A 27,191-nucleotide genomic window follows, 5' to 3' on the forward strand; every position below is an offset into this window, starting at 1 on the left:
TGTCATAATATTGCACTATTTCGTAAGTAAATGAAAATCTGGGGAAGATTAGCAATGAGTCAAAGTATTTACCTCCTAAATCAAAGGGCAATATCATGATAATCTGTTGTATTAACTTAGAGATACAGAATTTAAGTGAGTAGGTAGCTACAGCTTCATACAAGTATCGACTGTTCAGTGCCAGGAGTGGGCAAGTCCAATAGCTGCCATGTGGAGCTGCCACGTGTAGATGAGTACAATATTATGTGTAACTTGTTGTCAAATGTTACATGGCAGCTATTACACTTATACACTTCTATAAGCACCTGTCTCATCCAAGTAAAAATGCAATACCCGTTGTTTCAACCTGTTCACTGCCTTTCTACTTTGGGCGCAAGTACGTAGCACTGTCAATATCAAAGTTCATTACCAATTACACTCCCGGGGGTTACTTTTTTTTTTTTTTCGACGGGATGTATGACTCAAGCTTCCGAACGCTCACCAATTTCTACGGGCAATTTTACCGAAAATAGGGGTCTATATTTAAGGATTTCCCGAAAATAAGGACCCATATTTAAGGATTTGCAGAAAATAAGGACCCATCTGAGGATTTGAGCTTGAAAATAGGAAAAGCAGCATGTTGTTCACACAGAGCATGGAAAATTTTAAAAGGAGACCCATGTCTAAGGATTTTTTTCTTCAAAACAAAGACCCATGTCTAAGGATTTTTCATGGAAAACCTACCCATTGGAGCGGCACATCCCCGTATGCCTTTACTATGTGAGTACCCCTCCCGGGATACCACTGACAAGCTATAGTTAAAATGATTAAATTGCTGCAGTCTTTCGAATTGTGGCTTCTGTACTTGTCTGACGTTCCGTGCCTCATGAGCGCACAGAATGGCACCTAAATTGGTATTCAGTGTAGCGGCTTTGGTAATTCTGGCTGTGGGGATTGGGCATGTTAGTTCGTTAACAAAACCATCGTCGATTAAACTTATTGATAATGCCTATACTGGGGTAGTAGTGGCGATCCATCGGGATGTTCCGGAGAACCCAGAGCTAATCGACATAATTAAGGTATTTTGGATTCATTTTATTATCATTCAGTAGGCATGACTAACGACATTTCATTTGTTAATAGCCAAATAAAAAGCTGTCTGAAAAGCGCGAGGCCTAATAAGTAAGAGCCGTCAAGATTTAGAAGATTGAATTATACGAAAGCTGAACAATATGAAATTATTATTGTTGGACTATTAACCAATGAAATGTCGTTATTCATGTCTGATAAATTATAATGTTGAGATACAGAGAAGAGCTAGAACCGGTAATTTTTTCTACCCATTCATGTCACGTATGATATATTCATTTTCACAATCATTGTTGTCATCATCATTACATCATTTTTATCATTGACAATGATTAACAATGATCATTGTCGATACAGAAATAGACAAGTCTAAACGCTAAGGGGTGGGGTATGAACGTATGGAAAGTATTTGTGTGGGACATAAGAGCACATCAGACATCGAATTGCATTCTAAATATTAAGAATGTCCTTCTGATATCAAATAATTTTGTTTGTTTTTATAATTCACGATATAATACACATTTTATGGCATTTGATTTGATTTGATTTGTTCGGGTTGTGACAACCCTGGATAACCCAAGAAAGCTTATTTCCATTGGGGTCCATTCGAACACCGGGACGGGTTGGGAACAGTCAGGGGTTAACACCCTACTCTGTTCGAAACTGACTGAGAGATACATGTACAGGTATGGCTCTCTGCACACGGGACCGACGGCTTAACGTCCCCTCCGAAGGACGGAGTACTTTTATGATTCATTTACCCAATTCTAAATGAACCATGGGGAGAGCGGAAGTCTAAACTTAATCTACAGATGTTGCCAATTAATTTCAGACTTTTTTTTTTTTCCCAAGTCAATATCCCAGCAAATCGCCACCGCCGGGAATCGAACCCGGGACCTCATGCACCAAAGGCAAGTACCCTAACCATTGCGCCACGCTCTCCCTTTGGCAAATGATTTAAAATTGACATTTTTGATATTTAACAGTCCTCGAAGTAAACTTTATAACTCTAATTATAAATAAATCCAAGTAAGGTAAATCATCCACAGTAAAGTGCTCAACCAAGAAGGGAGCTGGAATACATTTAAAATAGACTTGGTGATTTATTAAAGCATTATTTACAATATTGTTTCATGCAATCCAGCCGAAGCCGACCTACACTCGTCAGAATATGCTTATCACTGGAATTTTTGACTGTAAATGTATGCCAATTAAACTTCTAAAGATCTAGCACTAGCTCCGCGCGTTTTACGCTCGGTGATCGCGCTTCGCGCTCGCCGTCGCCACTTCGCGGCGTGAGCATTCCGCGCTAGAAATAGAAATCAGTTTCCAGTGATAAGCATATTCTGACGAGTGTAGGTCGGCTTCGGCTGGCTTGCATGAAACAATATTGTAAATAATGCTTTAATAAATCACCAAGTATATTTTAAATGTAACTCTAATTATATGTACTTTAAGATTATGTATCTGGGATGAAAAGCCGACCATCAAATGAAAATTGTGACCTTTCGTATTAAAGATATGGATTTTTTCCACAAAAAAATCGAACTATCAAAAATTTTAAAAATAACAAATTTTATAATTTGTCATAAAATTTGTATACTATTATTTGATATTAGAAAGACATTCCTCGTATTCAGAATTCAATTCAATGTCTGATGTGCTCTCATGTCCCACAGAAATACTGTCCAAACGTTTATACCAGAGCCCTTAAATCTAGATAAAATTAAACGTCGATTAAAATGTATACAATTTTTTTTGCTCCTGTATTATCAGAATATTAAATTGCATTATTACAGAAAATGTTCACCGAAGGCTCCGAGTATCTATACACTGCAACAAGAAAAAGGTCTTACTTTGATGAAGTAACAATTCTCATCCCTAAGACATGGAGCTCGAAACCCGAGTACATACAAGCCAGCAACCAATCGTTTGATCTTGCTGACGTTATAGTCGCCCCACCAAATCCACGATGGGCGCCAGATCCGTACACCAAGCAATACCAGGGATGCGGTAAAGTGGGTGTTCACATTCATTTCTGGGATCTCTTCCTTCTGGAACCCGACGTTGAGCTTTTTTATGGACCATTAGGTAAAGAGGATTATGTTAATTATCCTTTGTGTTTTTCTACTCTCTATAATGTACAATATACATTCCAAATAAATAAGCTTCCGAGCCTTAATTATTGGGATTTGAAATAATTGGAGTCTTATACAAACATTTTATCTGAACGGCTTTCGACGAAACATCGTAATCAACAGGCTTTAGTCATAGGCGTAGATCCCGTGGGATAAATCCCCCCAATATTTCAATAGGGGGATGGTCCATATCATGGAGCTATCATATCCGTGGAGGCGCAATAGATTACATAACGCATTGTTCCTTTGTGCCGATTTGATTTACCGACAAGCTATTCATCAAAAGCACACAAAAGTACACTTTATCGTGGATGTACAATTATTTACCACCCACCTTAATTTAAATTTAAATTAATTCAATAGAGGTATTGATCGATTACCCGTAACTACGTGCCATGACCAAAGTAACCTCATATTTGGCCATTTTATCCTAAAAGTGTAATTTTTCACGCGAATTTATACCACTTTTATATCATATTTCACCAATTTAGCTTCATTATGGATTCATCTTTTCAAGAACAATTTTCCAACACCATCTCCCCAATGTCAATAAGAAATCTACGCCACTGGCCTTACTTGAAATTTCACCCCTTGCATAAACGGAAACTCCCGTTTACCTCATGTTATTTGATCGTTTTTTGTTCGAAAAATACAAAAATAGGAACTATATAGAAATTTATCAGAAATCTAACATTTTTTTTATTAAATTTCGACGTTTCAGGACGAATACTTGTACACGAATGGGGCCACTATCGTTGGGGTCTCTTTGATGAATATCCTGATCCTGTAGGAGACTCCGATAACTATCAAGAATTCTACTTCTCTATGGTAACAAACCAGTGGGAAGCTGTCAGGTAAGCAACAAATAGCAAATTCACCGACAACTATCTAGAATACTACTACTCCATGATAACGAACCAACAGGAAGGCGTCATGTAGGCAACAAGTAGCAAATTTGCTGGTAAATATCTAGAATTCGACTATTGGTTTTCAATGGTTCTGTAGCCAAGAAAGCGGTTCTTTGTAGAACCTTGAGCTTTAAAAACCTTTAAGAAACCATTAAGAAAGAACCCTCGAAGGAACAGTAAAAAGGTTCTTTATCCAAGAAAATGATTCTTAGTACCAATAAAAATTCCCTTTAAAAGGGAAAGCCAGCCTCAATGTAGAAGAGGTCTTGTAATTAGTTTTGGTCAATGTGAAAGGCATTTTTAGGATCACGCTTACATCTACATGACAGTCCACCAAACCATCAACGATGAGAACATGCACACTGAAACAGCAGAAAACATTAATTCCTAATCTCATGTCAACTCTTTTAATTCATTACATGTACTCCAAATTGTTCTGGTCTGTTTGTTTTGTTGTTGTTGTTGTTGTTGTTGTCGTTGGGTTTTTTGTCTTTTCAGCTTTTTACCCACGATATCTCAATTTCCAATTTTGTAATACCAGAACTTACGAACTCAATATCTTCGCTTAGGAATGTCCGATTTCACTGCTTTCGATATATACACTGCCGGTTTGAGTTAACTTACATGTACATTTTATTTTAAAATAACTTAATTAATTCGCAATGTATAGTTTAAGCCTACTATATTATAATAGATAGTGGCCAGCACATTTATAAAGGACTGGTTACTCACTACAATCTTCACTCTTAAACTGTGTTTTTCTGAATGTGCTGATCATGTTGATTGCTAGTCGGAAACTCCTGCGAAGCTATGGACATATATGGCATCTTACATACTCCATTCTATAACAGTCTGCCTAGTGCCTTGTGTGTTTTCTCTTCAATCATTTTGTTGAATGTAATTTTATGAATCAAATAGTTATGTGTCATTTTATTTATAATAAAGAAGTTATTAAATTAATAAAGTAAGACAATTTATTTATCTATAAGTGCATGTCAAATGGGGTACATTGTTCAATACTATATGCATAAATTATGCCCATATTATAGCTAGGCCCTAAAACTTTATTTTGCATCGGATTTTTCCCGTTGAAAAGACAAAACTGATGTTTATGATAGCAACCATTTCATCAATAACATTTTGAGTCATTTTTATCCATAAAACGACACAGGATATGATAGATAACTACTTTCACATCAATATGGTCCATATGATCACAGATTGTTGAGAATCTGTGATATGATCCGGGGATATGATGAAGATTTTGATTCTATAGATCTGTTATCAACATGATATCACGCTGTTCAGTGGTCAAGGAGCAAGGACCCCCGAACAAGGACACTGATATGACATCATAGGTGATGTCAGATTTTCTTCTGCTGACCATATGATGCTATATATATTAACTATTATTGTTACATTTAGGCCTTTAAACTTTTAAAGTCATAATTAATTAGTTCAAACATAACTTTGGTAATACTCACTCGTTTTCGTTCGTTGAAACGGCAAAACATACTTACTTTTCCTAACAAATCGAATTAAAATATTTAAAAAAAAATTTAACCACAAAAAGTAAAAAAAAAAATCATTCCAATACCACTAAAATATAATCTCTTGAGTAAACTGACCCCAAACCTGAAACAGGTACCAGCCCCGAATGGGCTGGCGAAAAGTGTTAACACTACTTTTGACTTTTCTTAACTTTGTGATGAATCCCTGAATTTATGAATTAGAACGTCCCTGGACCAATTTAAAGCTTTAAGAGTCTTTATAGAACCTTATCACTGCTTAGGGTTCTGCATACAGAACAAAAAAAGGTTCTAAGTTGCACCTTTTTTTTCTAAGAGTGTAGGAACTAAAATGGTCGCTAATGACGCCTATTGTCTAGACCATGGATACATAACAGGACGTAAATTCCTCCCCGGTCAATTTTGTTTTATTTCGTGTTTAAAAAATAAACATCATAAACTTAAAAATTGTATATAATTTGACTTCAAACGATATCCAGAAGCGGGGTTATGGTTTGATAAACTTTGCTCCTTCAACAAAATTATAGCTTTTTACGTTTTTACATATGTCTCTTTTTCCACATTGCTGGCAATAAATATCAAACAGTCATAATTGGCGGTCATTTCAAATCATCCCCAAGTCAACGAGGTTTAAGAAAGTTCTCTCATTGTTAATTGTTGGTTATGCATACCTGTACAAAATACAATGCCTGGTAACCCACCACTTGAACAGGATTTAGCAAAAGCAAACAAAGACCAGAGCTATTAAAAGTTCTATAGCCATCTAAGGTAGAAGCTTATTATCCACTTCAACAATAGGATTATTGATTAGTTTTGACTATGAAAATGAGACGGATGTCGGGCCAGCAAGTTACCGATGAATATGACCTTCGTACACATTTTACACCGTAACTCAGTGTCAGTTCATGTGAAACTCATAATTCATTTTGATGTTTTTCGCGAGCATTTTAAATCATCCGCAGAAGATGAGTGTTTCGACCAATACGCGGATTTAGGGTTTCTCTACCAGAAGTCAATTTGTGCCGAAATTCCTTCCCACAATGCAATATGCGTATTGCATAACAAAGAATATTGATTAACCTCCGAATTGTATCTAATGTTATGCAAAACGCGTATTGCATTATGGGAAGGCATTTCGGCACAAATTGACTTTCGGTAGAGAAACCCTAAATCCGCGTATTGTTTGGTATCTTATTCTACGGCTGAAGGTGATGATACGTTTCCATCAACCACTTATTTACCACCAGTTCAATGACAAAAGGCGTGTCTAAGTCACAATTTCAAACATTTGACAAAAACCTGGTTTCTAAACTACTTGAGTACATAACAGTATCTGATTTGAATCTAATCACATAGTGAACGGTGTATGTTAACTTTAAGATAACGCCCACTCATCATGCTCATTCACACCCATACCATGTAGACAGAGCTATCTCAAACATACAAATTATAAGCACACCCATTCAAAGTGCGGTCTGTCAGTCAATATATCGAAATGAAACTATTTCAATCTAGCTATGCATATCGTAATCGAACTTTGCTCATTTGCATGCATTACAAAAGAATTCTGCCTTTCCAACATTTTTTTTACATGTTTGTCATGGTGCCATTTTGTTAATTAGGGTTCTTGGTTCTTTCACTCTAGTATTTTGCACGACGTTAGAGAGATGACATTTTGGTATTGAATACATGAATACAAACCCACCCAAGTCCATGGAAAGTGATTTTGAGAAAACAGTGTGTCAGTTTAATTCCTTTAGTTAGATTTACCTGGTCAATAGGGCAAGTTTTACATGCAAATGAGGGGATTAAACTGTATTAGGTATGACGTTTAGCATTTCAGGGACTTCGTGGGGCTCATTTTATACGCCGGTCTTGGGTAGGTTGTTTTTTGAATCACATACAAAGACAACAATATTGCAATGGGGGTACCACTAGTGAGATATTACAAAATAAATGTATGTTGATAAGCACACTGCCAAGGAATATAGACCACACAATTTCCTTGATTAAACCCTTTTTTTCAAAAGTCACTCTCCAACAATGGAATGTGTTACAAGCCCTGGACGTGGGTTGTTCTTTCATACATAATGGATTTCAATGAATGTGATCCAAGTCCCAAGTCCTGGACTTGGGTTGTTCTTGTCAAAGACCAATTGCCACCAGATCAAAAGACCGTTTGAAGATGCACCTCAGATAACGTGTCATACCGTAGCCTCTCAAAAACGTATAAGTTAAATTTTATATTTAATTATACCTGGATGAATTCAGAGACAGTATGGAATATTCAATAAAATTTTGAAATAAAGTATGAGGAACGTGCTTCTTTTTTTTTTGGATAGTGTTAGTTAATGCAAAACCAACTAGAATCCGTGTATATTATGAAGTCGCATTTTCGGTGATAGTCTTTTCAGTGATAGACTTTTCACTGAAAAGTCCTTATTAATATGTGCAGTAAGATATAATTTTCAAACTCGTAGCTGTATCAATTACGATTTAACCCCGTTAATAAACACACCCATTCAAAGTACGTTCAGATCCCACATACAATGTTGGAAATCCGGGTCAAACATACCAATTCCAGGGTTACAACTAAATTACTATCGTATAACGCAGTTAACAACTGGGTTATCTACATATGCCATGTCTGGGAAGTTCCGAACAAAAGCTGTGAGCAAATAAGTTAGTTTAATTTAAACTTTATCTGCCTTATAAAAACATATTAAACATGTTTTAGAAAAATGTTTTGTTTGATTATAAATCAATTAAATGATTAAAGTATAACTATCAGCGTAATTATATTTAATTTATGTATACCGGTGATACATTTAAAAATGTATTTAGAAATCACATTGCAAAAATGAGTGGGATATTACAGAAAAAAAAATAATGAGGTCAAACCCTGTTCTCCATTAACTCTACGAGGAGAAAGCTGAGTCAAATAACATCTCACGACCAGCAGAGGACAGACATTGCACTATTGCAACATCTGGTGGTTTTAAATATGTAGTCCTTGTACTTAGTTGACTTTCTAAGGCTAATATCATGAGAGAGGAGTGATTAAGGTATGGGGAACCAGAAATGACCAGGAATTTTGTTGCAAATTGTTAACACATATTATTGAGAGCTGCCTCTAAGTTAGCGGGCTATAGTAAAAAAGGTAGTAACTAAATCTTTGTGGGTTTTTGGCTTCTTTGTGTAACACATCAACTATACATTTATAGAGCTAGCTATTCTTTTTTTAATGAATTCCTGAAAGTACTCAAACCATTATTAAAATATTAAACATTTTAAAGGAGCAGATTTATTTGTTGACCCTTTTACAATCTGCATGAGAAATCCGCTCTCAACTAAATTGATATTATTGCATGTTAAGGGTGTTGGCTCAAACCATGGAAGTAAGAGACATGGAAGCTGGTCGATCCAACACCTATTGAATTATTTACGTAACATTCAATAGAGGGTCCGTATCAAGCTATTGTGATAACAATGTAGTCAGCGTGTCTTTGATGTGGATCATACTTGCCGCCTTTATTGCCAGTTCGTTTTTACAGGTTTATTATTATGAGCAAAAATCGTGTTTTTTCTTGATTATGTTTCAAGTATGTTGTTTATATTCGAAAAAAAGTGACAGGGCTGTTAGATTTGTAACCCATAATTACAGAAATCCAATCAAAATATCGAATTCAACCCTATACTTACAGATTTTCTTAAATTTCAAAATATTGGAAATCATGCATTTACTTCTAAACCGCTAATTAGCCGTAAAACTTGATATGCGCACTTGGCACATGCGTTACATTATAAAATTAATCCCTCATCTATTTGTGTGCCTGGGGCTGCCCTGAAATTGCTGTTGACCAGAATTTTCCAGGGTCGGGTATTATTTTTACATTCTGCGTAAAATAAATTGTATTTCATTTCATTTTCTGTTTTAAAACTGCTATCTGAGAGTCTAGCATATATACATTATTTTAATCGGTAGGTTTTTACATAATTACATATAGGCCTACCTTTAATAAAATTGTATAAATTAAACTGATAGCATTCTGATCATTACGTAGGGATTTTATAAAATCTGTTTGTGTTCATAAACCTAGTCATGCACTGCGGTAATATAACACAGCCCATTCCCTCATTTCAAATATATAGTTTTGGTTTCTCTATTGTTCAGAAACCAAAAATCAAGGGATTAAAATGTGGAGATGAACTGGTATGCAATCATAACACTATTGTGCTGGGAGGACACAAGAGGGTATATATAATCAAAAGTATAATGGCCTATAACCATACGTATATAATAGCCTATTGTGCTAACATTTTCATTATCGATATCTATCAACGCGGACGACTTTTGATGCTCTCTGCCGTAGTTGGCACACTTCCATGACACCATAAAATGTGACCTGTCACGGCGAATGAGCCGTAAATTCCTCCCCCGGTCAAAATTGTTTTATTTCGTCTTTAGCAAATATATATCATAAGCTTTAAAATGGTATATTATTTAACTTCAAACGATATCCAGTAGCGGGGTTATGGTTTGTTGAACTTTGCTCCTTCAGTAAAAAGGTCCATTATTTTGGTGCTACAATATATCTCTTTTTCTACATTGCTGGTATTAAATATAAAATGGTCATAATTGGCGGTCACTTCAAATCATCCCCAAGTCAACGAGGTTCAGATACCCTCTCATTGTTAATTGTTGGTTAACCCACCACTTGAACAGGATTTAGCCAAAGCAAACAAAGACTAAAGCCATTTACTTAAGTATAAGCTTATTATCCTCTTCAACAATAGCATTAAAGATTGGTATTTGACTGGACTGAAATGAGACACTTGTAGGACAGTTATTAGGTACATTATGAATACAAGCTTTATGCACATTTTGGACTGTAACTCTGAATACAATTTAGGGAATTTACGGCTCGTTCGAGCTGTACGGTCACAAATTACATCCGAGTTCCGAGATTCGTTTGATAAGTTATGCATAGACATCATGTGCATATATTGAGGGGTGGGGGTGGTGGTGTTTTGTTTATTTGTCTGAAATATAAACGATGCATGATGATGTAGATGATTTGATTATGAATTAGATTATTCCCGGAAAGCACAACCCATACCTCTTACCTATGTTCCTCCGCCACCTATATATAACCTCCTCCTCCCCCTCCCACAGTCGATATCGACTCTTCCCTATTATTTCACTCCACTCTTGAGCCCCCCTCTCCCCCTCCTTCCCTTCCCACTTCCAATGCTCTCTCCCCTCTGTTTCTCTTTCTCCCTTACCCTTACCCCCTCCCCCTCACACACACATACCCTCTTTCACTGGCGATCTATTCTATCTCCTCCTCTCTCTATTCTCCAATAAATAAATTGAATAAAAGTTAGTTTAAACCAGCTTTCTATGATATTGATCTTCCGTCATGCGACATGCACATAAATAGAGTTGTGTATAATAGTGTTTATAACACTGAAGTCATAATCTGTCAAGTGCCTATTGTAATGTCTGTGGAAATATTTCGATGGTCTATATATTTTCACAGTGAAATCAGCTTAGGCTAATTCGTAGTCTCAAGTCAATGCTTTCAAACTAAATCAATGCTTTCAAATGTAGACTGCTTTGTTCGACTTCTCTGCTCGTGAATATTGCAGTGCCTCATTTCAAATATATAGTTTTAGTTTTGGTTTTGGTTTTGGTCACGTGGTTTCCTATTGTCCTGCCTAACCACTTGAATCATAAGATATCGAACTCATTGTTTCTACCTTTTGTTTAAAACCGAACATTTGTGTCAGTCAGTTTCGGTTTTGGTTTCAGTTTCTTATAAGTGGTGTGGATCGTAAAATTATTTGATTTGAAGTTACCTACTCTAAGTATACAAAAGAAATGTTTAAATTTCGCAGTGCAATATTCACGAGCAGAGAAGTCGAACAAAGCAGTCTACATTTGAAAGCATTGATTTAGTTTGAAAGCATTGACTTGAGACTACGAATTAGCCTAAGTTGATTTCACTGTGAAAATATATAGACCATCGAAATATTTCCACAGACATTACAATAGCCACTTGACAGATTATGACTTCATTGATATAAACACTATTATGCACAACTCTATTTATGTGCATGTCGCATGACGGAAGATCAATATCATAGAAAGCTGGTTTAAACTAACTTTTATTCAATTTATTTATTGGAGAATAGAGAGAGAGAGATAGAAGAGATCGCCAGGGAAAGAGGGTATGTGTGTGTGTGTGTGTGTGTGTGAGGGGGGAGGGGGTAAGGGTAAGGAGAAAGAGAAACAGAGGGAGAGAGCATTGAAGTGGGAAGGGAGAGGGGGGCTCAAGAGTGGAGTGGAATAATAGGGAAGAGGCGATATCGGGCGGGGGGAGGGGGGAGGAGGAGGTTATATATAGGTGGCGGAGGGAACATAGGTAAGAGGTATGGGTTGTGCTTTCCGGGGAATAATCTAATTCATAATCAAATCATCTACATCATCATGCATCGTTTATATTTCAGACAAATAAACAAAACACCCCCCCCACCCCTCAATATACATATGCACATGATTTCTACATGTAGGCCTAGGTCTCGTATATATCCATACTTTATGTCTCAACGATGTCTATGCATAACTTATCAAACGAATCTCGGAACTCGGGTGTAATTTTATGGTATCATGGAAGTATGCCACCTACGGCAAAAGTCGCCCGCGTTGATAGATATCGATAATGAAAATGTTAGCACAATAGGCTATTATATACGTATGGTTATAGGCCATTATACTTTTGATTATATATACCCTCTTGTGTCCTCCCAGCACAATAGTGTTATGATTGCATACCAGTTCATCTCCACATTTTAATCCCTTGATTTTTGGTTTCTGAACAATAGAGAAACCAAAACTATATATTTGAAATGAGGGAGTGTCAGGACTTAGTACACGACTTCGTACTGCTATTGATTTTTAAGCGGGAACTTTGATTTTAGACATGGTACACGTTGATCATGCGTTGACTCAATTGATCCCCTTCCACCTGTACTTCTTTTGTTCAGTATCGCGGCAAGTATGATACTCACTTTCATGTAGTATTTGACCAGCTTCCATGTCTCTTACTTCCATGCTCAAACTAACGTTGTTCCTTGTTATGCAAATGAGACAGTTTACGCTTCTGTAGCTTCTACACAGATATTTCAGAGCTATACAGTTGAATAAGCGTGAAAAAAATCTTCCGCACGACTATACAGTGCAAAGTAAATATCGTATTTGTATACTCATGAAATGTAATGTGCAAAATGACCTTGGACCTATTTTGTCAACAATAGTGTAGTTTGCGAATAACATGATTCTTAATATAGGACCAGTTGACGAGTTTAATTCTGGCTAAATATTTTAGTATTTTGCGTTAAGGACATCAAGTATGGCAAAAAGACTGTTTGGGTACCGCAAATTAAATTCCTGACAAGTTGGGTCAAATATAGGGTAGTTCCGGCGAGCCTCTAATTAAAATTGCACCATCTCCTTTATTATTTATTATTGAAGCTTATCCCAATATTTTTTATTTAAAACTCCCACTATAATATTTAATTCTAAGCTACAACAGCTATTTATTTTAACTTTCATTTCTCTCCGTACAGGTGTTCCTATGGTTACAACGGGTTACCACTCAAGTTTTACCCCAACCACTTCCCTTACTATAGAACATGTAATGGTAACGAAGATGTGGGTTACGAAGAAGGGTGTGTGTTCGTTACATTTGAAGAAGGAACTACTGCAACAAGTTCTATTATGTATGGAAGGCAATACTATGACCAGGTAAGGCAATCAATCAATCAATCAATCAAGCAAGCAAGCAAGCAAGCAAGCAAGCAAGCAAGCAAGCAAGCAATCAAACAAACAGTATATTAATCAATCCATATAACAAACAATTTATTAATTAGTAATTGCAGATATATAGAAGGCCAAACATGAAACACTCCACCCTACGCCATACATAAATTCGCTTAGCCCCATTTCCCTAAAATAAAATTTTCAAAAAGAAATCTAGTTTGGCAGAGGAGGGCCTTGAAGCCATGTCACACCTTGTCGCTATTATGGCTATTCAACTTATGTCAGTATTATACATGTATAGTACCAATGCGCTAGACCAGTCACCCATCATCAGGAAACAAAAATTGATGTCCTTTATTATAGGCGCAACCGTCCTGTTAATTCTATTTAACTATTTACATAACTCAGACTGCAAAATTCCTTAATGACTGCTACTACACGAATTTTGCCAGTAGAGTAAACACTATTATCTTCATAATTTGTCTGCTTGAACAATATTGTGTAAATTTTAATTTTGATAACCCTGATCAAAGATCGTGATTGTATTGTCGTATTTATAATTATTATCTGACAGATCACACAATTTTGTGATGGCAATTCATTTGACGAGACGAACTTCCATAATTCTGAAGCACCAAACAAACATAACCGTCTTTGTGAAACCAAGAGTGCGTGGGAGGTTATGCGTGGAACATCAGACTTTGAAAGTAAGAATATACGATACCAAAATTTCCAGCAGGGCTTGCAGTAAATAATTAGATATAAAGAGTGGTGCAATAATTGATAGACGCAATGCATTATGGGGAAAGCAAAAAATGTGTGAACCAAAATCAGTTCTCTAGCTTCTCTTCTGAGCTGAAGTGTTTCATACCCCCTCTTTTTTTTTTATTAATGCGACTCAAATAATGTGATTACTTCATAAGTTAGTAGATCTAATCAAGACGCCCCATCAACTTACTTTAATCATACTTGAATTAGCATTGGGTAAGATATTATACTTCCGTAACTGTTTTTTGATAATGTGGTTATTATAACTAGTACCCAGCAAACACAAAACGTTTTCAACATCATTCGCAAAAGGTTATAAAAGGTTGTCAGAAAACGTTATATAAAGGGTACATTAATGGCATAAAACCTTTTCATAACAATAATAACATTTGTTGGTAATGTACTGCACAGCAAACACAAATGTTTTACAGAAAACATTTAAATGTCGGGTTATATAAAGGGTATAAAAACGTTTTAATAACATTTCAAAAACATTTTTGAAAACTTGGTACAAATCATTCTAAACAGAATGTTATTTTGGGGTTGAAAAAATATTTTGCAAAAAATGTTTGCCCAAAATATTTACAATGACGTTTTTAAAATGTTTTCACGACCTTTATATAACCCGACATTTAAATGTTATTAAAACGGTTTGTAAAAAACATTTTAAGAACGTTTCTGTGTTTGCTGGGTGCAAATATTTTAACATAATGTTATTTAAGTGTTGACAAAATATTTGGCCAAAAATGTTTGCAAAAATAGTTTACAATGACATTTCGAAAACATTTTAAAAATATTGTTGCAGTGTGTTTTCATACAAAATAACCCGACATTTTAAAGTTATTAAAACGTTTTTACCTAAACCAAACCCCAAAATATAACTTATTTAAAACGTTTTAAAAACGTTTTTGTGTTTGCTGGGTAGCTATTAGTGACATGAAAGACTAAGTGACGAATGACTTAAAGGCCCATTCAGTGATTTGCTCATCCAGACGATCGTAAAAATCATCAAAATTCAGATTTTGGTACATTTGTCATTCTGATAGATAGCCTGCGAGTGGTTCAGTCGAAAGCTGTGTATTTAAGACAAAATAAGACATTTTACACGAATCTGTAATTTAGATACGGACATTATCTAAATTAGCTACATGTATTTGAACGGGGCTTCACCTTTGTCAGTACTGCTGTTTTCTTCGTTTTTTGCCAAATTTGTCATTTCAAAAATACCAAGTGACAGTTTGAATGACTTATCCTTTACTTTTAAGCAATTTATAAACAATTTTTTTTTTACACTTGCGCTGGGATCACTGAATGGGTCTTTAACTGTATTTATAAGCTGCGTAGGCGATATGTGATTACTGCAGATATGAAGTTCAGGTTGTTTCAAATGTGTGGGCGGGAAGCTCTACGATGAACCTTGGTAGTCACTAGTCATGGTAGTTCGGAGTTTAAATTCGTTTTCGATTTGCCGCTTATGCAGTGTCTCTGAAAGAACTATACCGTCAGAAAAATAATGCAACAACGAAACAATATACTAGGGTATGTTATTGCATGATACAGCAGCCACCACATGTATTTTGACCTCTCCGTTCTGGAATTTTAATTATGTTAAATCCAGTTATAAATTCATGCTACCACGTACCCAGTGCTTTATACTTCACATAGGCGTAAATCGGGGGGGTAAATCCCCTAATATGTAATATTTTGCCAGGTGATACAATAATTCCCCCAATGTTTTTTTTTTATCTTTCGACAGCCATAGTGTTACTGTCTATGATTTATTTTAAAACAAATTACAAAATATAAATGATGGCTGATTTTATGATATAAAATTTTTAACACCAGAAAAGACAGAACAAAACGAACACAGACAACAATGAAACATACACAAGGACAAGTTTCCCATGTTATTTTCATTGGGTATGCACAGAATGTGAAAAAAGGGTTTAAAGGCGAGGAAATGCAAATAAAAATAGGATGGCAGGCAAATTATCTCAATCCTCATTAAGGTCAAACGAAAATTTCTTAAAATGTTTGCCCAATTTACCTTTACCTTCAGCGATCCTATATTCAGTATTAAGTTTCATTCTCACAAAGTTCATAAAAGCTTGGAAACTGGGAGAGGTCTTTTCAAATTTACATATATGAATATAAAACTTCAAACATGAAAGTTGATTACAATTTTGTGCTCAGAGTCATAAGCATTTATCCCAAACATTTTTTGGTAGTTAAAAATTGTAATAATTATCACCAGTTTTGCTTTCAATAAATTCAGACTGTTCCACAAGCATTTGATTTTATCACAATTACAAAAATAAATGCACCAAGGATAATTTCCCCAATGTTGACGCTTGAATGTTTGTTTCTGACCAACATAACCTCATATATTTGGCCATTTTAGTCCACAAAATACCAATTTTGCGCGCTTCGCGCGAGTATATGCCACTTTTGCACAATATTTCATTTTAGTGTCAATTTGCAAAATTTTTCTCGCACGAATTTGTACCATACATTTAATCGGTCGCCAAAAGGTACTGGATTTACTACACTCCATTTTTTTTTCAAAACCACCCCCCCACCCCAACGTCCAAAAAATATCTACGCCACTGAGATTGCTTCAGGTACAGCGCTCACTGACTGCTTTATGGAATCCGTGGGCAGGATTCAAAATTAATCATTGTAAATGGTTTATATTAAGTAGTAAAGTTTCAAAGAAAGCCAACACACCTGTTTGAGAATAGCTCTTGGTTAACTTTGCGCTGCTGATTCCAAATCACGTATGTGTTCTTTATAGACGTTGTAAAAAGTCCTCAAATGAGGTATAGTACATTTTGTGTAATTTGGTATCGATTTTACTTGATTGAACAGTTGTTTTTGGTACAATAACCCTAGTACTGCAAAGGGTTATGTACCAACCCACACAATGTTTCCATGCGGTGTAAAATAACGCGCATGTTTACGCCCAAACGACTTAAGCTAATCGTAGATCCATCCTTTGCTCTCATTTTAGTGATACATCGTTTACCCCAGCCCTTTACCCAGGGGTATGACCGCCCGTCAAAAATGGCTATATAGAGGGGGTTGGTGAAGTTTCTACAGTAAAATCCACTATACACACTATAATCATGTGTGTTTTCTTCTCGTGTATGAAGTAGGTTAATGAACGCGTATTGCTTGTTGCTCGAGAAATTAGACAAAATAATAAAATTCGGGGCTCGTGCATTAGACGCATCAACATCAATCATTACATGATTAAGAAACTTGTGTGGAGATGTTTGTCTCTTTTAGCTCACTACAAACATGACAAATAGCTACCGCGCCATCGAAAAAATACCTCGGCCCAAAACAAAACCCCCCATTTTCACACAATAAACTCAAAATAGATGGTGCAAAGTTATTATTGTCATTCATTACTGTAGTATCTGATATTTTGAACAAATCAAAATGGCATTTAATGTTATTTTATGCCATAAAACGCCGTTAAATATAAACAGTTTTAATTATACAGGGTGTCAAAAAAAGAGGCCCCTCATTGCGCCCTCTTTTTCGCCTATTTTTGAAAAGTTGATCAAATATATTTTGGTATGTAAAGAAACCTTTAATTGTTAGCTTTAATAAACCAAAACAAATATTTCAATCGGTTTACAACTTTTGAAGATATGCCCTTTTAAAGACAAGTACCCGTTTTTCACTCTGTCCACGGATAGCAAACAGAGTGATTGGGATGGGTCATGCTGTGGAGTGGCCTGCAAGATCACCAGACCTCACACCACTTGATTTCTTCATTTGTGGCAAAATCCAAGATCTTTGCCAACGTATTACTGCTATATTCGCAAGTAGGCCTATCCGGCGCACAATGTTGGTACGCAACGCAATTGATACAATGAGAGCTAATGAGGACTAGGGTTGAAACCTGTATTCGTCAAGGAGGCAACCAGGTAGAGGGCAGAGCAGCACAGTAAACTCACTTCGAAAGAACCAAAGACAAACTAAACAGCCCTTTTCAGTTCTACGTTTTATTCCAAAAAGAGAAATGACTTATGTTGTCAATAAGAAGAATGCAAGAAACAATAAAGTAAGAAAGTAAGAAACATAATAGAACAAAAAGGCATAAATTAACAGAGAAAAAACATAAGTAGTTGCAAAATTGCAAGTATAGCAAAAGAAAAGTCCCATCCCACATCAATTTCGCCCAAATTAATGACACTTAACAAAATCCATAACCCATAAGCCCACCGGTAAAGCCCATTCCCTAAAATAAAGTTGTTATTTTATAAGTTATCATCGAGGAATGTTTTACATTCATGCATGGTATAATGCACTTTTCAATCTTTGAAGTAGCCAAACCTCCTCCGTGGACAGTGAAAAACGGATACATTTCTTTACAAGGGCATATCTTCAAAAGTTATGAACCGATTGAAATAAATGTTTCGGTTTATTAAAGCTAACGAGTAAAGGCTTCTTTATACATATTCTTGATCAACTTTTCTGAAATAAGAGAAAAAGAGGGCGCAATGAGGGGCCTCTTTTTTTTTTGGGACACCCTGTATTATAACCTATCCTACCAAACAAATAGACCATACGAACTTGACATTAGCGCCGACAACAAGAGCTACCAATTGAATACATTAATACAAAAGCCACCTAAGTCCATGGGAAGTGATTTTGAGAGAAAAACCTGTGTATCATTTTAATTCCTTCAGTTAGATTTACCTGGTCAATATGGTAAGTTTTACGTGCAAATGAGTGGATTAACCTATATTAGGTATGACGATTAGCATTTCAGGGACTTCGTGGGGTTCATTTTAAATTTTGGTTTTTTGAATCATATACAAAGACAACAATGTTAGAATGAGATTACCACTAGTAAGATAATACAAAATAAAGCGCACAGGTATGTATAATGTTGATAAGCATTCTGCCATGTAATATAAACCACACACTTTCTTTTATTAAACCCATTTTTTCTTCAAAAGTCACTCTCTAGCAATGAATGTGTTACAAGTGGACTTTTATACATACTGGATTTTAATCAATGTGTTACAAGACTCAAATCATGGAATTGGGTGATTCTTTCATACATGCTATTTTTCACATGCTCAATAGACACAGAGGATGAATTTGAGTTGTTCTTTCATACATATGACAGGCCTATGTAAAGCAACACTTTCCCATGCTTAACTCAATTTGGTTTAAGTATGGACTTAGGTGGCTTTTGTATTCATATATTCAATTATAGAAGCGTGTGCGTTGTCATAACGCTTAGCGTATACATGCACGCGCGCAGAAGTCATTTTAGAGTCATTGTGTGAGTTATTAATGGCCACGCAATAAGTGCGCGGTCAGGCAATCAATCTCTTTTGATTGGATCGCACTTGCTGCGTATATTAAAGAGGTTATGAATAAACCATTATAACTACAACTGAATAACATGTATGGTAAATATGCACGGTGTGAGCATCGCCTTGCTGAAATCTCCTTTTTAGAAATTGCTAGAAACAAGTCAAGTTAAGAGTAGACGCGGTATTGTTGGTTGAAGAAACCAAAATATCAATTTTCATTATCTAAATCAATATATTATTGAAAAATAACACTTTCATGTTTTGTAAAAGTTCATTCTACAAATCATATACTTTGAAAACTTGCTTGTTACGTACGTTTTACAAAAGTGTTGTTGGCTCAGCCCTCTTTTCAACATAACTCAACAACCACAGGACCTATAAAAGTATAATATCTGTGATAATTTTTGCAAAAGCTCACTACCATTCGCAAGAGGCTGTGAACTACCAAATCGCAACAGTTTAAAATAGTTGCTAACCTTTAAAAAAGTTAAACGATACAGTCATACAAAACATTCTGTTATCATGGAAATCAACTTTGACCTTTGACACGCCACTTACGTGCACAAAGTGGTGTGTTCAAAACATTGCACAATATTGTTCTTAACATAGTAACAGACTTTGATCGGCCAAAATTATAAAATATCAGCATTTGTTTTTATTTATCTCCTTTTATGAATGTATATATCAATAGCAATTTAAGTGAGCATTTATTTCCTTTTATGCCTGCTGTTAAAGACCTATTCAGTGATCCAAGCGTAAGGGTTAAAATTTTAGATTGTTTATAAATTGCCTAAAAGTGAAGGATAAGTCATTCAAATTGTCATTAAGTATTTTTTTAAATGACATATATGGCAAAAATAACAACCCAAAAAACGAAGAAAACAGCAGTATTGACAAAGTTGACAGCTACCTTCAACTATATTTATAAATACGTATTCATAAATACGTAACGTGACCCATAGGTACAACATACCAAGACCAACAAGCGTGACCAAATCCTCATGCCATTGAAAAGAATAGAAACTCTTTTGATAAATATCATCAAATTTAAGTATTAGTTGAATAGCAAAATTATTACACATAGGAGGATTCCGAATTTGTAATAATATTATATGTTATTAAAAACAATATTGTGAAAATATTTGTTGACGAAAAAATATTTATCGACAGAAGTGTTTACAATAATCACAAAGTTGAACAAAAATATAATATATATATGCACAGTCTCGCAGTAGTTTACCGCCTTCGCATTCAAATGTACAGGAAAACCACCCGCTATGTAGAAGGTCACTTCGAGACACACTGTCTACAAGCTGTCATGGCAACGCGGAGGTGGTAACGTGCGTATTTATAAATACATCTATATTTATAAATATGGTCGAAACATACTGGTTGAACCCCATTCAGCTAATTTCTCTACTTAAGAAGAGAGATTACAGATTCGTGTAAAAATATTTTCTATTGTCTTTAGCTTAAGCTTCCAGCTTAAGGGGAGGGGTAAACCATTTTTTTTTGCATTTTACATCCTATTTTGGTTCCGTTATGGTTAATGGGTACTTATGTGAAGACGACACAAAATATAAAATTTCAAGGTCAAAGGTCAAAGGTCATCTCATTTGCATAATAATGGGCGGCCATCTTGGATTTGGGGTACATGTAAATCCCACAGTTTCTTGGGATAAGCTATTTGAATGATTTTTTTTCCTTCAATACATACAATAAAGTATGTTACATTGCGTAACAGAGCCCCTTTTTGAGATTTTAACACTTCAAGTGTCATTTTGAGGTGCGAAAATAAAAAAAAATTGGCCAAAATCGGGCAAAATTTCAAATCATATCATATCGCCACAAAATAAATAGAGTACAAATTGCAACTAGAAACCACAGTTGTGTTTGAGCAAACACGAATATCTATGCCCGTGACCACACCTAACCCCCCTTCCGCTATTCACAAACGAAAACTTTAAGCTTTCATTTGATATACATGTAATGCTCATAACACCAGACTGGCTCACACTCTCTCTAATACCCTACCAGGCCTTTTTATGCTAATTAACTAATTTGCATATAACTCAAAACAGAAGCAAGCGTCCAATGAAAAAATAAATCGCCTATGGGTTGTTGCTCATAAAATTTGCACATTTTGGTACCAATGACGATACACTTCGGACAATATTTGAGAATTTTTATGCTAATTAGCTAATTTGCATATAACTCAAAACAGAAGCGTCCAATGAAAAAATAAATCGGCTATGGGTTGTTGCTCATGAAATTTGCCACATTTTGGTACCAATCACGATAAACTTTGGACAAGATTTGAGTATTTTTATGCTAATTAGCTAAATTTTACACATATTGCTCCCTGTAGCTCTTGACCTTTGACCTCTGGAGTCGAGGCTACCACAGGGAGTATCTGAGGGTCATGGGTCATCATTGTACCAAGTATGAATCCTTTGGGTGCTGTAATTCTTGAGCTAGAGCTGTTTGAAATTTTACACATATTGCCTCCTGTAGCCCATGACCTTTGACCTCTGGGATCGAGGGTACCCTAGGATGTTTCTAGGGGTCATGGGCTATCATTGTACCAAGTATGAGCTAGAGGAGAGCAAAGAACTGTTCTTGAGAAGAAGGAGAAGAAGAAGAAGTCGAAGACTAAACACAACAAATACAATATCTATGCCCCCGTTCCACGGGCATAGATAAAAAAAGGGCTCTCTTACGCACTGCAGTATGGTTACCAAAAGAACATTCCCGGATTACAGACTTCTACTACTTTCCGTTAACGAGAAAAACCCTGGGATTTGTCGTCAAACAGCCATTTAAAAATAACGCCTTTAAAACCTAGAAACACCTATAATTGTGCCAAAAGACACCATATTCCGGAATATAACGAGATTGGGCAAGGAGACATTCCCAACTTTCCTCTCTGTTACCCCCCCTTCCACCTCGTCTCAAAAATCAGCAACACACCATTCGGGGGAACATGCCACTGATTTTCCTTATGTTCAGAATGTTTGATTTTAACTCTCCCTCCCGATTATAATTTAATCATGTCCGTTTCACCTCGAAAAAAATTCCCGCCGGATGCAACCAATGTCATGTCGTGAATTATGAGCCCCCCCCCCCCCCCATGGTGGTTTTGAAAGGACCAAAAAAATTGTTCCCATCCTGGCCTCCCTTGCTAGTGGCAGGATGTAAAATGTAAAAGGGTGGAGCCATGGGCTAGGTATTATGATTTTGTAGGGGCCCATACTGTTTTCCTAAGCCTTTTAGAGCGTGTTATTTAAAAGGCATGGGAAATCCCCGCCAACTTGGGCATTGGCCATCAGTCATCAAGACTGACTTTTCCTCCAGGGAAGCCCGTAACCGGGATGTATTGGGAGGGGGGGGGGTGATTTTGAAAAGGTGGACTGGGGGTGGATTTTGTACTTTTCTTTCAAAATTTGGACGTTTATGACCAAAGAGGCCTAAAAAAACCCTATTTTTTGCTCGCTACGCCCTTAAATTAGATTTTTGGGGTCAAAAGGGGGAAGGAAAAAAAGAGGTGGACTGGGGGAGGATTTTTAAACAGGTGGATTTTCTTTCAAAATTTGGACCTTTATGACCAAAAAGGCCTTAAAACCCCTAAAATCCAAAGGACTGCAATATTATTGTAGTTGAGAAAAATATTAGGACACATCAATTATCGCCCATGCCTAAATAGTACGTCATGGTGACATGCTGTACTTAGTTGTTGCGCGAAATTGTGTAAGCTTTTACTATTTATTACTCCTCTTTTTCTATATCTTCATGCATGTTAACTGAAATTGAATCCATTCTTATAATATTTGGATCAGTTCCATCCGTTTCCATCCATTTCGCTAAATAGTAACTGCCATTGGATGAGATGCTGTTTTATTGAACGTGGCATTGAGAGGGCGAGATGGCCGCGCGGTCTAAGGCGCTGAGCCGTCGGCCGGGATAATACGATCTGCGTGGGTTCGAGCCTTGGGCATGCCTTTGGTGAGAATTCATTAACCTATCCCAAAATGTTCCTACAATTATGTTCAGTTACTGCGAGGTTAGTGTATCAGAGATATTTTCTCTGAAAGTGTGAAGCAGTCTCTGCTTCGAAGCAGTACAGAATATAATTGTATAATTCCTTCTCGCCCCCATACACTACGTAGCACATGCAGATATATGTAGTGTATGAACGGTGTCTCGTGGTTCGGAAAGTCACGTAAAGCTGGTGGTCCCGTGTACAGGAAGAGTCAAATCCTGTGCACGTTAAGTGTCAGAGCTATTCGAAAGAGAAGGGGACCATCCCCGGTTCTGATATCTGTATAATCACCTCCTCTAAGTTCCAGAGGACTTCCAGTTTAGCTCAAATGAGCTGCTATAGGAAGTACTAGAAAGGAAAGGAAAGGAAAGGCATGCGCTATCACCACCGCGGCCGGTTTTCGATTCACCCGGGCAGATCCCAGGGGTTCCCTGTTCATTTTTCTTCTGTATTCGAACATTCTAAAACCTTTTTCACATGGTAGGCATGGGGAAATCGGGAATTACCATTTTTTTCGGGCGAAAACATTTTGTACGCTCCCTTGTTTCTGGAAAGTCGTCTAAATCACCCGCAGTGTAAAAATATTGCTCGGTCGTTAACTATAATGAAAAACAGGTCATTGCACGTATACTATACAATCCAGAAAACATTCATCCACATTCTATAATTTTACAATTTTGTAAAAATCCCAAACTCCTGATCATAGTTGTCACACAACTACAATATATCTTTGGCCGCTAAATAATACTAAGTTTGATTGAATAATACTAAAACTTCTGATATTTTAATTTTCAGATGAAAACAACCCTCCCACAGATGGAGACGCCGACACTCGCCCAGACTTTATCTTGGTTCAGCATACTGATATACGTGTTGTCTTGGTGCTTGATGTATCGGGAAGTATGAATGTAAGCACATGGTTATGTACATTATAATGTTCTGCTTGATACGCTGGGTTTGGGTGGAGATTTATTTGTGCCTATTATGCTGCGATCACATAGAAGTATACGGTACACGGTATTCGCTATACGAAATACGCTCATTCGATCAGGCTGAGTTCACATAGTATACTCCTATGTGAACTCAGCCTGATCGAATGAGCGTATTTCGTATAGCGAATACAGTATACTCCTATGTGAACTCAGCCTGATCGAATGAGCGTATTTCGTATATTTCTATGTGATCGCAGCGTTAGCGAACGTCTGGCACTAGGACTAGATCTATTCATATAAACCCTTCGACCACTGTGACCCAGGCTTGGAAGTACATACTGCTTCCGTGCGAGTAGTCCATGAAATACACCGGTTAGTAAATGTAACACGTTTGATAATACAATTTTTTTGCATTAATGGGCAATAAGAAGATATATTTTACAAGATACGTTTTTTACTCAAAAACATTCCTGGCGATAGTTTGAGACAGAATGTATACCAAAAATGTTGAATTTTTTACCTAATAGAGGCCTTGCATGTGACGTATCATCCCGTAAATATGGCGGACTACTCAAATGCATTCAACAAAAGCATGATTGCAATCTACCGTGACAGTTCGTCTCGCTCATATAACCCTGCACTACGATCGAATAGGTTGATGACAACATTTGATTGAATGGACTGCACTCCGCCATAACTACGGTGAAGGACACCGGTTCAAATCCTTTGTTTGGAGCCAATCGATAAAAGAATGCAAGGCCTCTATTGGATTTGAAGTGCATTTTCCAGCCTACCTCATCATTGAAATCATTGACAATAGAGTACAATATGGTTAAAGCGCCAAGTTATGGTAGTTCAGTTTATAACATGAGATCGTTTACCACGGCTTCAAAGACTCTTCATCGTGTTCATATGAATATTTAACTTTGGATCCCGGTTTTGGCTATTGTTTGAAAGTATATTTTCTTTACGAGTTGACGGAGCAACGAGTATTGGATGGGTTATCAATGAAGTGTCTCTCCGTTGGCTAAACGTAACTGACAGAGGACATTTGGCGAGGTCAATTGATGATTCGCCATGCCTTTGTGCTTCTTTCATTGTCTGTAAGGTATCGGTAACACTGACAAAGCGAGATGGGTTCAAATGAATTTTTCTTGGGGGATTTAAAAGATGTGAACGACAAAAACCTGTATTCAAGTTTTATTGGATTGACTTTGACAGACAATTTCTGACGAAAGAAAACTCTGATCATGTTTACAGACAGTGAGAATGATTTTTTCCAGATTGTGCAAACATTCGGTGACTTTTTAGGGTTATTTAGCATTTTCCATAACAAAATCCCAAGTTATCAACGCTGCTACCGTATAGAACAGGTTTTTTCGTCGTCTTATACATTAGAGCTTACTTTAACCACTTATCACAACACAACTAATTTTTGTAACATTTTAAAAGGTACACAAAGGTTGCCTGAATAACTTTAGATATCGGATTTTGTCCAAAAATGAGCATTCATTGCCCAAATTTGACCTCACAGATGAATTTATCAAGTCTTTGCCCTTCTAAAATGTATACTTTTATATTCTTTAGACCAACAATTTGGCAGTTATGAGGCCCGAAATTTTCCATTACGTTTCACTACCTGGAGATAATTGATCAAAAACTGGACTCCCCCTGAGGTTCGTATCTGTCAATGACTTGACCAGATCACAAGGATGTCATTATAGCTAGAGGCAGTATTTAACACATATAATGGGTCAATGAGTTACATAAAAAATGACATTGTGTGGTATTTAGTTCCCAAGAAGTGAATTTGTCTGAGGCAAATTGCGGTCAAATGTTGATCCCTCACTACAAGAGTTATTACCGCCGATTTGGTTGAAAAAGGAGGTGAGACATGATCAAATCTCTCCAGGTAACAAAACGTAATGCCATAATTCCAGGGTTAAGACCACCCTTAATTAAAAATTACATTAAGAAAAATGAAAAAGGCCGACAATGTTCTTTTTTCCCTTTTCCTAATACAAGTATGAGAAATAAACAAAGAGAAACATGGAAAAGCAATTAATAGATACATTTGTTTTTCTCGATCTAATTGCAACTAAGAGAACAGAAAACATCCAAATATGTTCACGTATTCGTTTTTCTAACACAAATGTAAAAATATATGTAAAAAGATGTAGGTGCAAAAACGCAGTTTCCGACTCATTTCGGTGGTTGGTTTATACGGTTACAATGTTCATGATATTTGTAAACATCATAAACATGTCACGTGTGCTGAGAAATATTGATTTCATTCTCAATTATATTTCTCAGTGGCCCTTATTAATCATGCATAGCTCTCAATTTGACCTCAAGTTGTGGAATATGAGGTTGGGAACAATTACCAAGTTGTGCAACATGATGTTTGTACCCAACACAACCCAATGTCACACCACCAAATAAATCCCCATACAGATATGTACTAAATTTGCCTCAACAAAACGTCATATTTTTCTTCGCAGGAGCGACTCAGTTCTTAGCGACAGCTATGATGGTTGAAATTAGCCCTGGCCTGATACCTCTGACTGGAAAAATATAGGTTGTTCGTCATTATTTTTACGACTGACCGTCGAAGTATACGATGTCTGAGAAATACCTAATTT

General features: G+C 36.4%; 1 protein-coding gene across 1 annotated transcript in view; it reads left to right on the plus strand.

The window, feature by feature from the left end:
* Positions 1 to 652: 652 nt before the first annotated feature.
* Positions 653 to 27,191, plus strand: part of LOC140145671 (calcium-activated chloride channel regulator 1-like) — a 43,876-nt gene continuing 17,337 nt past the window's right edge. Inside the window, exons 1-6 of the mRNA XM_072167358.1 lie at positions 653 to 1,058; positions 2,868 to 3,159; positions 3,928 to 4,060; positions 13,276 to 13,453; positions 14,043 to 14,175; positions 24,413 to 24,525. Of these exons, the coding sequence (XP_072023459.1) occupies positions 879 to 1,058; positions 2,868 to 3,159; positions 3,928 to 4,060; positions 13,276 to 13,453; positions 14,043 to 14,175; positions 24,413 to 24,525 (1,029 nt within the window). The 5' untranslated portion in view covers positions 653 to 878. The remainder of the gene's footprint in view (positions 1,059 to 2,867; positions 3,160 to 3,927; positions 4,061 to 13,275; positions 13,454 to 14,042; positions 14,176 to 24,412; positions 24,526 to 27,191) is intronic.

This window comes from Amphiura filiformis, unplaced genomic scaffold (assembly GCF_039555335.1).
Source record: "Amphiura filiformis unplaced genomic scaffold, Afil_fr2py scaffold_593, whole genome shotgun sequence".
Lineage (NCBI taxonomy): Eukaryota > Metazoa > Echinodermata > Ophiuroidea > Amphilepidida > Amphiuridae > Amphiura > Amphiura filiformis.